We start from the raw sequence: 13,326 nt of genomic DNA, 5'->3' as shown, positions 1-13,326 counted from the left end.
ACCCCGCCGTTGAGTGCCCATAAGTTCCCAAACCACACACGCGCACGCGCACACACACACACACACACACACACACACACACACACACACACACTCTTTTCTGGTAACAGGTGTTGCTGTTGAGTTATATAGGTCAAGGGAAGTGTTAGATTCTAATTTGTGGTTGTGACTGTGGGTGTTCCGGTATCAGGAGTTGCTGTTGAGCTATATAGGTCAAGGGAAGTGTTCGATTCAAATTTGTGGGATCGGGAGCTGCTGTTGAGCTATATAGGTCAAGGGGAGTGTCTGATTCCAGCGGATATTGTGTGTAGTGGAATTTAGAGAGTTTTGTGTTGTCAGTTTTTTTCATCATTTTGTGTGATTTGGTATGGGGGTGTGTGTCTAAATTTGTTTGTATTTACTTTGTTCCCACCCAAAAACCCCCAATTTCCCATGCTTGTCCCATTAATGTCATTAGGTTTTTTATGGAACGTGTGTGTGTGTTGGTTTTTCGATGTATTTTCGTGTTTGTTATCATGTTTACGTAATGATATCGCAGGCGCCCTATTGGAGTCGTGGTGTGTGGTTTTGCCATATTTGTGATGTCATGGGTCAAAGCACACACACACACACACACACACACACATACACACGTTAGCTAAAATTTGTTATTGTTTTTTAAAACCGGCTTCCAAACACCATTTTATATCCTGCTACATGTATCGTCATTGGCTTGCAAAATTGTGAAGATACTGCACTGCCATTATTTGTAACTTTTGCTGATTCTTTTTCTCCTTTTTTTTTTTTTTTTTTTTTTTTTTTTGTTTTTTAACTGTATTATTGATCTGAGTAGATGATCTCTGTAAATCTTCTCTGTAGATATTTCTCCGTCAACTCCTTGGAGATTATTTTCCTGTTTCTGCAGGTCCCACTATCACCACTGCCATGTACCATCACACTCCCGAGACTAAGTCTCCTCAGTTTCATAAGAAGTGACTTGACTTGGTAATAGCAATATAAAGAAAAGGCTAGATTGCTACTCGCTTTAAAGATGACACGTAGAGTTGTAGACGAGCACAGCATACAGACTGTTAAGATAGACTTGCTAATAAGTTAGTTGTCTTCCATATGCAAAAACTTGTTTTCGTATTTCAGGTGTTTTTGATGCCTTTGTGCAGCGAATGATGTCTTTTATAATTATCGTGTCAAAATAACTGCACTTACGGAGTCAGTGACTATTCTGCTGCATTTTGCTGTTGGCAATTCATTTCAGTTGACTGTAGCCAGAAAGAATCGATGAATCTAATGACCTGTTATGGCAGAAGAAATAGATTGAGTACAGTACATTTGTTTTCGACATGGAGAATGTGAGGTAGATGACTATTGATGTGGCTATTATGGATTATGAAGTTGTTTACTGATTTTTTTATTTACTTCCTGTGTCGTATTTTTATCAGAATATGACAAGATTACTTGGGATATTGTTTTGTATTCTTGTTATCTAGTTTGGTTGTGAGTTGACAAAAGCCAGTAAATGTGACTGGAGGAAAACTGGTTGTAGTGACCAACTGGTCATTTCAAAAGCTTTGTAGGATATTTATAGAATGTTCTGATTGTTGAGATGATCTTTAGGTAAGAACCTAAGAGTACAGTTTAAATTTTATGGAATATTCTGTCTTATGTGACAGCATTCTTCACAATATATTCTATTATGCTACCATGTAATTTTGTGCACTCAACAAACTGACAAAATTTATCAGGTGCTATTTTCTCATTGGTTCTGCCATCTTGTCAAATCATCTGGTTCATGCTTCATCATCATGTTCACTTTCCATCATTCACTGCACCAACAGTTACCACTTGCAACATGCAACAGAAAAGCTATTACCGCCATTAGTGCACTTTTACCAAAATAACTGAATTTTACGTATGTCTTGTATTTTGTTTCTGGCAGTTTTGATAACAAGAATTCTGTTTCTCCTTAAAGATAGACATTGGTAATGTCCCTAAATTAAAAATAATATATATATTGAAACTCATTAGGTACTCCTCTTGATTCCATAAATTCAAGCATTGAAGATACCTGTAAGTTGCATGACAAACAGCTGTTTCCATTATGAACAAGCCTGTTTTGTTATAATGTAGGTAACTTGTTCTGATATAAATATCAGTAATGTCAAATAGATTTTAAGTTAAGAGTAGGACAGAAACTGGAACTGCCCACTGTAACTAAGGAAGCTGTAGCGAATTTTTCAAAGTAACATAATTCTTGTTGCTATGTTAAATGGAACTTGGGCAAGCTCCAAGTGGCAATTTATGAAAGTTAAATATTTACACAGTTTACAGTAGTAGCTTCATTTGTTAATGCATAGGTCTACCTTGACTTCAACAATATCCCTTATTTTGCTTCATCATAAAAGGGTCTATGGAACACCATGAGTGAACAAATGAATGGATTGAAGCAGAACATATCAGAAAAATTCAAAATAGAATAAATATTTCACACAAGAATTACCAGCAGTATTCTTAGATTTCACGTTATTCAATAGATAACTTGTGGAGTGTCCATCAACGGTAAAAGCACACACTGAAAATAGACAAACAATGTCAAAAAAAAAAGTTAAACAATGGTTTCATGAGTGAAAATTAAAAAAAAAAAAATGGATGGAGTTCAATATTGTTGAACATCAGTACTTTCGTACAACCAAAGGAAGAAATTGACTGTTGCTCTAAGTAATATTTCAGCAACTAAAATGTACAAATTTTGAGACTTACTGAAATACATCGATTCTGCTAAGCAGTTCATCAGTAAGATGGAAGGTGTTGGGCACCAATAAGTTCACCGAGCGTGGTGGCGCAGTGGTTAGACACTGGACTCGCATTCGGGAGGACGACGGTTCAATCCCGCGTCCGGCCATCCTGATTTAGGTTTTCCGTGATTTCCCTAAATCACTCCAGGCAAATGCCGGGATGGTTCATTTCAAAGGGCACGGCCGACTTCCTTCCCCGTCCTTCCCTAACCCGATGAGACCGATGACCTCGCTGTCTGGTCTCCTTCCTCAAAACCAACCAACAAGTTCTAAGACTCAAGTGAAAACCTTATGTCTTATTTAGTAGATGAAGGCCTTCTGATACAGAGACCCAGCTATATTGCCTCCCACCTAACATTATTTCCACATCCCTCAGTTCCTCCTCTTATCTCTCTGTCTTTTGGGATTATAATGCCTAAATCATTAATTTTACCTACTTGCATTTTATTTCTGTCAATTTTAATGTTGGGAGTTGAGAAACAAGATTGGTTGTTGTTTAAGCATTTATATTAAGCTTGAATTTTCCTCCCAAATTGTGGCACATTTAATTCTTTTTGCAATGTCTGGTTTTCTTCATTAGGAGTTGGAAATTTGATTATGGAATTTAGTCTGTCAATGAGTATGTTTGCTGTTATACTTAGTTTCAGAACAGATAAGTTAACATGCTACAGAAAGTATTGATAATATAAGCTTAATACCTCTAAGATTATGCTGGAAAAACTGTAGTTTATTTCTATATTACATGGAACTGCTAATGTTACTATGGGGGAAGGGTAGTGTATCGCATTATTCAGGTCACACCATGCATATATAACAGAGAGCACTGTACTGTAGAACAACATGTATATGCATGCACCTTTCACTACCATTACATATACACATAATTCACCACCCGAAAAATAACAAACAAGTAAAATAATAATAATGATAATGTGAACCTTCTGGCTTTCTTGAGAAGACTGAAGGTTTACAACATTTTGAGTTTGCAGCCGTGTTGTCATTTCTGCTTTACATGGTATTTCGACAGTTTCTGTAGTTGTTTTTGTCAAATGTTGTGTGACAAGCCATCAGCCAACTGTTTCTTCAGTATGGTGATAAGATGTTTGTACTCTGCCTATACGTAATGGACAAACTTCTTGAATGCCTACAGTGCCTCAACTCCATCCATCCAGATATAAAATTGACAATACAAATAGAACAAGAGGAACAGCCACCTCTTCTCAATGTTTTGGTTAAGAGGAAAGTGGACGGAACTCAGTGACACTGAATCTATACAAAGCCCATCCATACTGACTTGTTAATTGCATGCATCAACTTCAAGGAGTAATTCAGCACTTAGAACACTGGTCACAGAGCATGCATGCTGCGAGACAAAGTAAGTCTCAGTGAAGAACTCTGACACCTAAGCAAAGTTTTCAAAAAGAATGTGTACTCAGAGCAAAAGATGAAGCATGCTGTAATAAACAAAAGACTGCCTCCGAGGGAGCCTACAGTAATGAAGGAGCATCCAAAATAGTATTCCTTCCATATGCAGGTACCATTTCCAGGAAGATCAAGAAAACATTTGGAAATATGGTTTTCATTGTACATATATCTCCTGATGGTTTTGAAATGTGACTTTTTTCAGATATGAGCTGTGAGGTACCATTTGCACAAAGTGTATTGAACTGTGCTGTATTATGTTGTGTAGAAGATTATGTAGGGTCCCAAAAACTGATTGTGTACCACTTATATGAATGTGGTGTGTCATAAGTTAGACAGACTATAAGAACTAACAAAGAGATAGAGGGGCTGGCCAGTACTTACCTCAGCTCAGTACAGCCGATAGATCTTTGGCTTCCCTCTGACAACCATGCCTCCATCCTTGCTACCCTCCCTGTTTATCTTTCCCTGTTGCTTCATAACCTGGGTTGTGAGTAACTGAATCCACTTTCCCTTCTTCCCTTTTTTCCCCTCTCTCCTCCCTGATGAAGGAACAAAGTTCCGAAAGCTAGGAATGTAAATTTTCAGTTCTGTTATGTGTATCTATCGGCTGCACTGAGCTGAGGTAAGTACTGGCCAGCCCCTCTATCTCTTTGTTAGTATTTGTTTCATATCTTATATGAGATTTTCCATTAATCAGTAGACTATAAGAACAGTTGAACAAGACGTAGAAAACAAAAGCTTTACACTTGACACAAGCAGCAAACTAAATCACCTGAAAGTGAATGCTACAATGTCTATGAACGTGAAAAGGGTGATGCAGTGAACATGAAAAGGAATGCAAAGATACTAGAACTGTGGTCCAGGTGACAAAACTTGGACAGTGTATTAAAGGAAGCAATCAAGAGTAAAGTGACAAATAATTTAATCAATGGGGACAGAGGCTTATTTAAGTCACAGCATGGTCTTGGCACTCGGTTTGCTAAAATTGTGCCAAAAAACATCTCAGTGCTCTTCCTGGGTCTTAAATAAGTGCCTATTGAGAGGTGTGGTTTTTTATTTATTTTTATGAAGAGTATCGTCTTGTAGCATTTTGCAGTCTTAAACTCTTTTAAATTTTGGTGCAGCCTTTCTATTACTTTTGAATTTATGTTGACTGTTTTATTGTGTAATGGTGCCAGGAAACAATCACTAGGGCAGCAGCAGTGAACTCAGCACTAAACTGGAGAGTACTCAAATGTGTCTTTGCAAGAAAACTGTGATGTTTGCCATATCTGCCATGTTGGCGAGAGGCATTCTGGTTAGTTAGTAGTGTGTGGGTGCAACTTTCGAGAAATTCTTTTATTGAACTACAAAGTAAACCTAGACAACATCCCACAGTATCCATTAAACAGTAATTTCATGTCCCGTGTTCAGTAGAATGGTTCGATAGTTTGCCTGACCTATCATGGTGGCTGTGACATATTGTGTCACAGCTTGGCTTGGTTGAATAATCTCTTCATTTTAGTATTGAGCTCATTGGGTGCCACCAGCATCTACTGTTCACAGTTGGGTAGGACCCCAAACAGTGGCCAATGAAATCTGCATAGACACTTCATAACAATCAGTCAAAGTATTGTGTAAAGTGAAAATAGCAGTTCAGCTGCAAATTCAAAAACCTGTAAACCAATAATAAACTTTCAAAAACCCTGAAGTACTATTGAAATTTATGGTAAGGCTTTCTGATTCAAGTTAAACTAATACTTATGTATGCGAAAAGACTTTAATGTATCGTTCAGTCAGCAGTTGAAATGTAATAGAGAACATAAGATTCTGCTCTCATAATTACTAACTGTCATGTGGTACTTATGCCAACATAAAAGGCAAAACAGTGTTTACATAACGTATCACTCAGTTATCAGTCAGGATGAATGGACATAGACAGAGGGTGCATACTGGCAATGCACAAGATCCTATTGCAGAGCATGCTCTACAGCATGACAGTCATGACCTGGGTGCCTCTTTCACTGTACACACCACCTGGATTATTCCCCCTGACACCAGTTTCTCAGAACTCCACAGATGGGAACTAGCACTACAACATGTCCTTAGTTCTCACCACCCAACTGGCTTTAATTTACATTAATTCCTTCTGTCTCAGCATTTATTCAAAATAACTACTCCTTCTTCACTGTACTGTAGTTTTCTACATCTGACATTTCCTGACCTGTCTATTTCTCGCCATACCCCCTCCCACCTTAGTTACATAAATGCACTTAGCTTTTCACTATCATTAAGGGGGGACGTACACGAAACTGCAGTAATTTTAAAAGTATTTTATAAAACTCTAATTTTTTAAGATAATCAATCCAAATTTGGTACAGTTATTAAGAAATGTTATGCGCATATGAACCTAAATTTTCATTTTTATTGACCTTTTACATCTTTAATTATTAACAATTAATTTTTTTTCAACAATGTAATTACAAATGTTCCTTTTTTGAGAAAACTGTGAGAGCAATGTTAATGAATTTTTGTACACACTTTCATACCAAATAATTACAAAACTCTGTGGAGCAGAATTTTTATATCTTCTTTTGTTCAGTTTTTACGGGTCTCCCAATTTCCCTGAAAAATAATATATCAAATTTAAGGAATATTTTCTACCATAAATACCTTACTATTTTATTAAATGAAAATTCCTTCCACAGAATTTTTCACTATAGTACTGACTAGTCATATACCAAATTTCACTTCTCTACCTTTTGTGGTTTTTGAGAAAAAGGTACATAAAGTTATAAAAATGTAAGTTACGGGAAAACTGAATCAATGATTTGATAGTGTTTGTATTAGGTCTTACCGTCTCTGTGTGAACTAGTGCAAGCCATATGCATACTCCTCTTCATCTGCAAGCAGTCTCTTCTTTGCTTGTCTTCTTTGGTTAACCTGCTGTTCAATTTTATTGGCTGTAATATCAGCCGCAGCAACTCTTTTGTCATCGATGTCCTTCAATATTGAATAGGTGAAAGCTCCTGGATGAAATCCTAGCCTCTGTAGAGTTTTTATTCTTCCAAGATTACCATTGTTAAAAACTAAACAAGCATCATATGCAGCAATTTCAACAATAATTGTTGAAACAAATGTTGTTTTTGGGCAACGTTTCCAAATCAGTGAGTTGTAACTTTCATTAGGGTTTTGTGTCTTTCCATGCACACACTTTCGTAGGAGGTCTGGCTCTGCTAAACACCTAAATGTTGGTTTTATAGCACTTAAAACAGCCACAGGTAAACTGTGCTTGTGTGAATAGTTCATGCCATCACGCTCAGCCTGCTTGAATTTGCACCACGATATGTCACACAAATTATGTACAGGTTTGTCATCTGTGGATAGTTTATGAAAATAAATAGACCACACAGCCTTCTGCATGTTATTCAAATTTCCACTGTTGTCCCTTATTGCCTTGCCATAGTACACTTGTAAAGAATGAATTTCTTTGTCTGTGAGTCTGTTGGGACCACCTAAAAGTTTTCCATCCTCAAGTTTCCTGCCCTTCAATTCACGTTTCAATTTTAAAAGTCTGCCTCCCATTCGTTTTTGCACATGTCCAACACATTCCAACTTTTCTATAGCACAATGGGGACCATAAGGTTCACTTTCCAAAACAGTTTTGAAGGAGCTGGAGTCACCATCACCAAGGTATTTTGTGTATCTAACACCGTACTTTTCCACACTTCGATGGAACATAAGTTTCATAGCTGCAGGTTCCATTCCACCACTAGAACCAGAATAATTTCTACAGCACACTTTCTTGTGTTCAACCTGCCACTTATTTTCTTCCACTTCACCAGCTCTCTTTCCGAGTACACAGCTATAGCAATATTTGCTCATTACCTGAACGTCAAGAATTTTTCCAGTATCAACACTAATGACAGATGATACTCCATACAGTGATGTATGTCCACGCTTCATCCACGTTCCATCACATGACACACACAAATCGGTGTCTGGCGTGTTATCTGCTTCTGTCTTTAGTTCACTATTCATCTTCACAGCTTCCTTTGCAGAGGACTTCAAGTTTTCTTCCACTTCCTCTTGAAGAGCACTTAGCAGTGTTTTATTTCCAGTGGTGTACCTAGCACTTGGTTGTGGCATGTTCATGATCCCACAAAACAGTCTGGTACCTTCCCTGCCTATGCCCAAACATCTCATGCCATATATTAAACGCATATTTGCTTCATATATCCGGTTACTTGATGCCGAAGTTCTAAAAGCAGTGTCTGAATGACAGCTTTCACAAGTAAGATGCAACATACACACTATTCCAATTCTGTTTTCTTCGTCATATAATCTCAAACTTTTTGCACCACAGTCAGCACATACACAAGCAGATGATATAATATCAGATAGTATTTTCAAATCAATAAGCCTAAAACCACTAGTAGCTTGAGTGTCTGAGCCACAATCATCAAGTGATTGACAGCTGTCAATTTTCCTTCTCGAAGCACTCGCTTTCTTGGTTGAAGTATCGTTTCCATTTGTTATTATGGGGCTGGTTTTCAAGTTGTCTTTACTACATCGAGAAGCTTGACACTTTCTAACCTTTTTAAACACCTTACTAGAACGCGGCATGCTGCAAAATATAATAACAAGTCTACTTACAACTTTCGTAAAAATGTATTCCAAACAAACACTCGTAAACAAACGCTATAAATCAAAGAATATAAAACCAGCGGCAGAGATATTATTCCACAGCCTTCTTGATGTAGTACACAAACGTTCCCTGCATTGTGACTGCACAAAACTGGAAAAAAACGCAGTATAAATAGATATACGAGAGGATGAAGACCAAGATGGGGGGGCGTCGCCCTGTGCAAGCTATTACAAATTATTATTTTTTTCCCCCTTAGAAGCGGAATTGGAACGTAATATTTGGTAATTGAAATTTCAATACCATGTAGTAAATGAAGAGCCAATAAAATTTTTTTCACAAATTTGGTCATTTTCATGTACGTCCCCCCTTAACTCATGCACAATATTTTACTAGTAATCTCTGTCTTGGTGTACTACCCCGTCTTTCACTGTTAAGCTCTCAGGTTTTCAGATCTCATCCAATGCAGTCCCCAACAATCAGATTTTCCTTCTCCTCTCGTCTGGTAAGTCTCCCCTGAACCGGGGTTCTGGGTGACTTTTCTGAACTGTACCCCTTTTCCTAAACCTCTCCGGTCCTTTTCCTTCACCTGTCTTCCTTCTCCTTCACCTGTCTTCCTTCTCCTTCAACTCTTCCACCAGAAAAAGGAACCACTGCCTCTGGAAACTTGCAAAAGTTAAATCTTGTGTGTGTGTGTTTTCTCCTGCCACCTCCTGGTGAGTAGGTTTTTTACCTATCCGTTTACATTATATTGTCAATAATTGATTATTTTCATTGTTGTACCATACAAATATTGTTATTTTATGGCTATGCTTCAATCAAACAGAAGATGGAATGATATATGGCATCTGTTTACTAAAAATTCAAGCAACTGGATGAAGTAATTAATGATGCAACAAGAATAATTAATGATACAACAGAAATACAGGCTTCTACCTAGTCACTTGTTGACCACTCTGGCATGACAATAGAATGTAGTAAGAGGAAAGCTGAAGTTCTAAATTTTGCGTTTTAAAATCAGTGATGCAGGAGGACACAGCGTCATTTGACAGCTGCACAGATTCTTGCATGGAGGACATAGCAATAGGCATTTCTTGTGTAGAGAAGCAGCTGAAGGGGTTGGAGACAAATAAGTCACTGGGTCTGGGTGGAATCCCAATTCAGTTTTACAGAAAGTATTCTACAGCATTGGTGCCTTACTTAGCTTGTATTTATGGCGAATCTTTCACCCAGCAGAAAGTCCCAAGTGACTGGAAAAATCTGCAGCTGACTCCTGTATAGAATAAGGCTAAAAGAACAGGCCTGCGAAATTACAGGTGTCTTTAACATAGGTTTGTTGCAAAATTGTTGAACACAGTCTCGGTTTGAATATAGTGAATTTCCGTGAGATGGAAAAGCTTCTGTCCACCAAATCAGCATGGATTTAGAAAGCACTGCTCATGCAAAACTGTGTGCCCTTTCCTCACATGATATGATGTGAACAATGGATAAGGGGTGACAGGCAGATTCCATATTCCTAGATTTCCAGAAAGCATTTGACACAGTGCCTGACTGCAGAGAGTTAACATTGGTAGAAGCATGCCAACTAGCTTCCCAGATATGTGAGTGGCTCAATGACTTCTTAAATATTAGAACTCTGTACATTGTCCTCCATGTCGGGTGCACATCGAAGACAACCCAGTATAGTCAGCAGCGCCCCAGGGAAGTGTGACAGGACTGCCCTTATTCTCTATATACAGGGTGTGTCTAATTATAGTTCCAGTTTCAAAATGATGTTGAAAGATAACCACTGCCCCGAATGAGATCTAATTTGAACAGTGTATGATTGATGCCGGGGGAAAGGAAAAAAGAAAAGAAAAGTATTTAAGATTTGACTAATAGATGGCGCTGTAAGTGTCAGAATATGCACACCAATAGAAGTGTAGCACACAGCTGTTCCTCAGTTTGCATCCAAGATGCTCAACATGACAGTCTCCATGAAGGATTTTGACAAAGCTGCTTTTTTACAAGAACAGTGACTTTTTGTCAGTAGTCCTGCAGAAGTTCCAGGCATTCAAGTGTATGAAAAAAGGCATAGATTACAAAATTCGAAAAGAGAGGTGCTTTTGAAGTGCAGAGTGGCAGAGGGAGGAAAGCAGTTGATCCGAAGTTGTCACTGCAGGAGGGGTTAAGCGTGGTGTGCAAACATGCAGTGCACGGGGCATTGCCTGAATGTTGGACATGCCTGAGAGCACAGTACTTAAAATCCTATGAAACATCCCACATTGCTATCCATACAAAATCAGCTATCTTCAGGAGTTGCTTTCTGCTGGCCTTCCAGGAAAACAAACATTTGATCTGGAATTTCTTGCTCACACAGAAGTGGACAATGAATGCCTAGGGACCATTATATGGACAGATGAAGCCCATGTCCATCTCCAAGGACATGTCAGTATGCAGAATATGGGCAACAGAAAATCCACACACACATCAACTGGTACTATTTCATTGTACAAATGTGACTGTGCGGTACAAGTCGACAGCATTTTGAACATAAGCCATGTACTGTCACCGGTAAATACTTCGAGAGTCGTTTGCACACCAACGTCATTCCAACCCTTCAACAGCATGGCTGTGTGGGTGGGATAATTTTTATGCAAGATGGTGGTGTTCTGTGCATTGTACAGCCATTGAAGCGGCTGCTGCAGAGCATTTCGGAAATGCTAGAATTATCAGCTGTCACTTCCCTACAGTGTGGTCATGCAGATCAATTGATCTTAATTCATGTGGCTTCCAGCTGTGGGGTTATCTGAAAGATGTTTTCAGTGCTCCAATTACAATCATAGCTGAATTGAAGTCATGCATTGCGCATCACATTCTGACTGTGATCTTGATACACTCCAGTCTGATGTGTAATGTGCTCTTTCCTAATTTCAAATTGTGACAGAAAACACTGGACAGCATACTAAACATGTCTTGCACCAATCTTAGGACAATTAGGAACCAATGTCATTTTGTTGTTTATGGGATTTTGGCCCCAGGACAATTAAAAATCGATGTCATTTTCTTTTTGTGCAGTAGTTGTCCTCAGGATAGTTAAAAACTGATTTTCGTATCAGATGTGTTACAGCCTTGCTATCATGGATATGCTTATGTAAGTAACAGCGCCATAACTGTCTACTGCCAAACTTGTGCAGTCACGAACATTGAACAACCAAATCATAGCTGCCGTATTGTGATTTGTCTGTTATTTGTAGCTGACCTCTTATGTCAAGATGCTTACAGCGCCATCGATTGGTAAAATTTTGGTTGATTTTTTGTTCCATGACGTTTCCCCATGTGTCATTAATATGCTGTTCAAATCTGACATAATTCTGAGCAGTGGTTCTCTTTTTACAGTGTTTTGAAACTGGAACTTTAAAATTATGGACACCCTGTACATAAGTGATATTCTGGGCAGTGTGAGCAGCAATATACGGCTGTTTGCTAATGATGCTGTGGTGTACTGGAAAGTGTTGTTATTGGGTGATTGTAGGAGGATACAAGGTGACTTAGACAAAATTTCTAGTTTGTGTGATGAATGGTAGCCTGCTCTAAATGTAAAAAATGTAAGCTAATGGAGGTCAGTAGGGAAAACAATCCCGTATGTTTGAATACAGCATTAGTAGTATGCTGCTTGACACAGTCATTGTGATTAAATATCTAGGCCTAATGTGATATGAAATGGAATGAGCATCAAAGTACTTGGTTAGGGAAGCTGAATAGTTGACTTCATTTTACTGAGATAACATTAGAAAAATGTGGTTCATTTCTATAGGAGACCACAAATGGGACACTTGTGCGACCCAATCTTGAGTTGTGCTCGAGTGTTTAGTGTCCTTATAAGGTCAGATTAAAGGAAGAAATTGAAGCAATTCAGAAGCATGTACTAGATTTGCTGTTGTGAGTGTCGATCACCACATGAGTGTTACAGTGTTTCATGAACTCAAATGGGAGTGTCTGGACATCCTTTTTGTGGAACAGTATTGAGAAAATTTAGAGAACCAGCATTTGAAGCTGACTGCAGAACAGTTCTACTGCCATCAATGTATATTTTGCGTACGGACCACGAAGATATGATAAGAGAAATTAGGTTTCATATGGAGGCATATAGACAGTCGTTTCCCATTGCTCTATTTGTGAATGGAACAGGAAAGGAAATGACAAGTAGTGAGACAAGATACCCTCTGCTATGCCAACATACAATGGCTTACGGAGTTTGTACGTAGCTGGACAGAAATATAGCATATGAGAAACAGGTCACATCACGCAACTATCCATATTGAAGTACTACATGAAAAAAATGCACACATACATTTAGTCAGATGAAATGCATTTGCAGCTGTGACTAAAGACAACCATCAGCTATATAAGGGAATGACAACGACAAATACTTGTGTCAGAGCAAGACTTGAACCTAGATTTTCCACTTATCATGAACACATTTCACATCTTTCATAATGGCTGTAG

The 13,326-nt window shown here is 38.3% G+C and overlaps 1 protein-coding gene across 1 annotated transcript; it reads right to left on the bottom strand.

Annotated features, from left to right (window-relative positions):
• Window positions 1–6,757: 6,757 nt before the first annotated feature.
• On the bottom strand, window positions 6,758–9,054 carry LOC124802836. The gene is made up of 2 exons (XM_047263847.1): window positions 7,051–9,054; window positions 6,758–6,818 (listed from the first exon to the last, which is right to left on the bottom strand). Exon 1 carries the CDS (start codon window positions 8,817–8,819, stop codon window positions 7,065–7,067), a length of 1,755 nt encoding a protein of 584 aa, XP_047119803.1. The 5' UTR covers window positions 8,820–9,054; the 3' UTR covers window positions 6,758–6,818; window positions 7,051–7,064.
• Window positions 9,055–13,326: the final 4,272 nt, after the last annotated feature.

This window comes from Schistocerca piceifrons, chromosome 6 (assembly GCF_021461385.2).
Source record: "Schistocerca piceifrons isolate TAMUIC-IGC-003096 chromosome 6, iqSchPice1.1, whole genome shotgun sequence".
In the NCBI taxonomy this organism is placed as follows: Eukaryota; Metazoa; Arthropoda; class Insecta; order Orthoptera; family Acrididae; genus Schistocerca; species Schistocerca piceifrons.
The sequence above is the reverse complement of the archived record's forward strand: the minus strand, read 5'-3'. Positions and strand labels throughout refer to the sequence as shown.

What these genes read in the sequence shown, in the direction of transcription:
- LOC124802836 (XM_047263847.1), bottom strand. Translation starts at nt 8,819, where the DNA reads ATGCCGCGTTCTAGTAAGGTGTTTAAAAAGGTTAGAAAGTGTCAAGCT.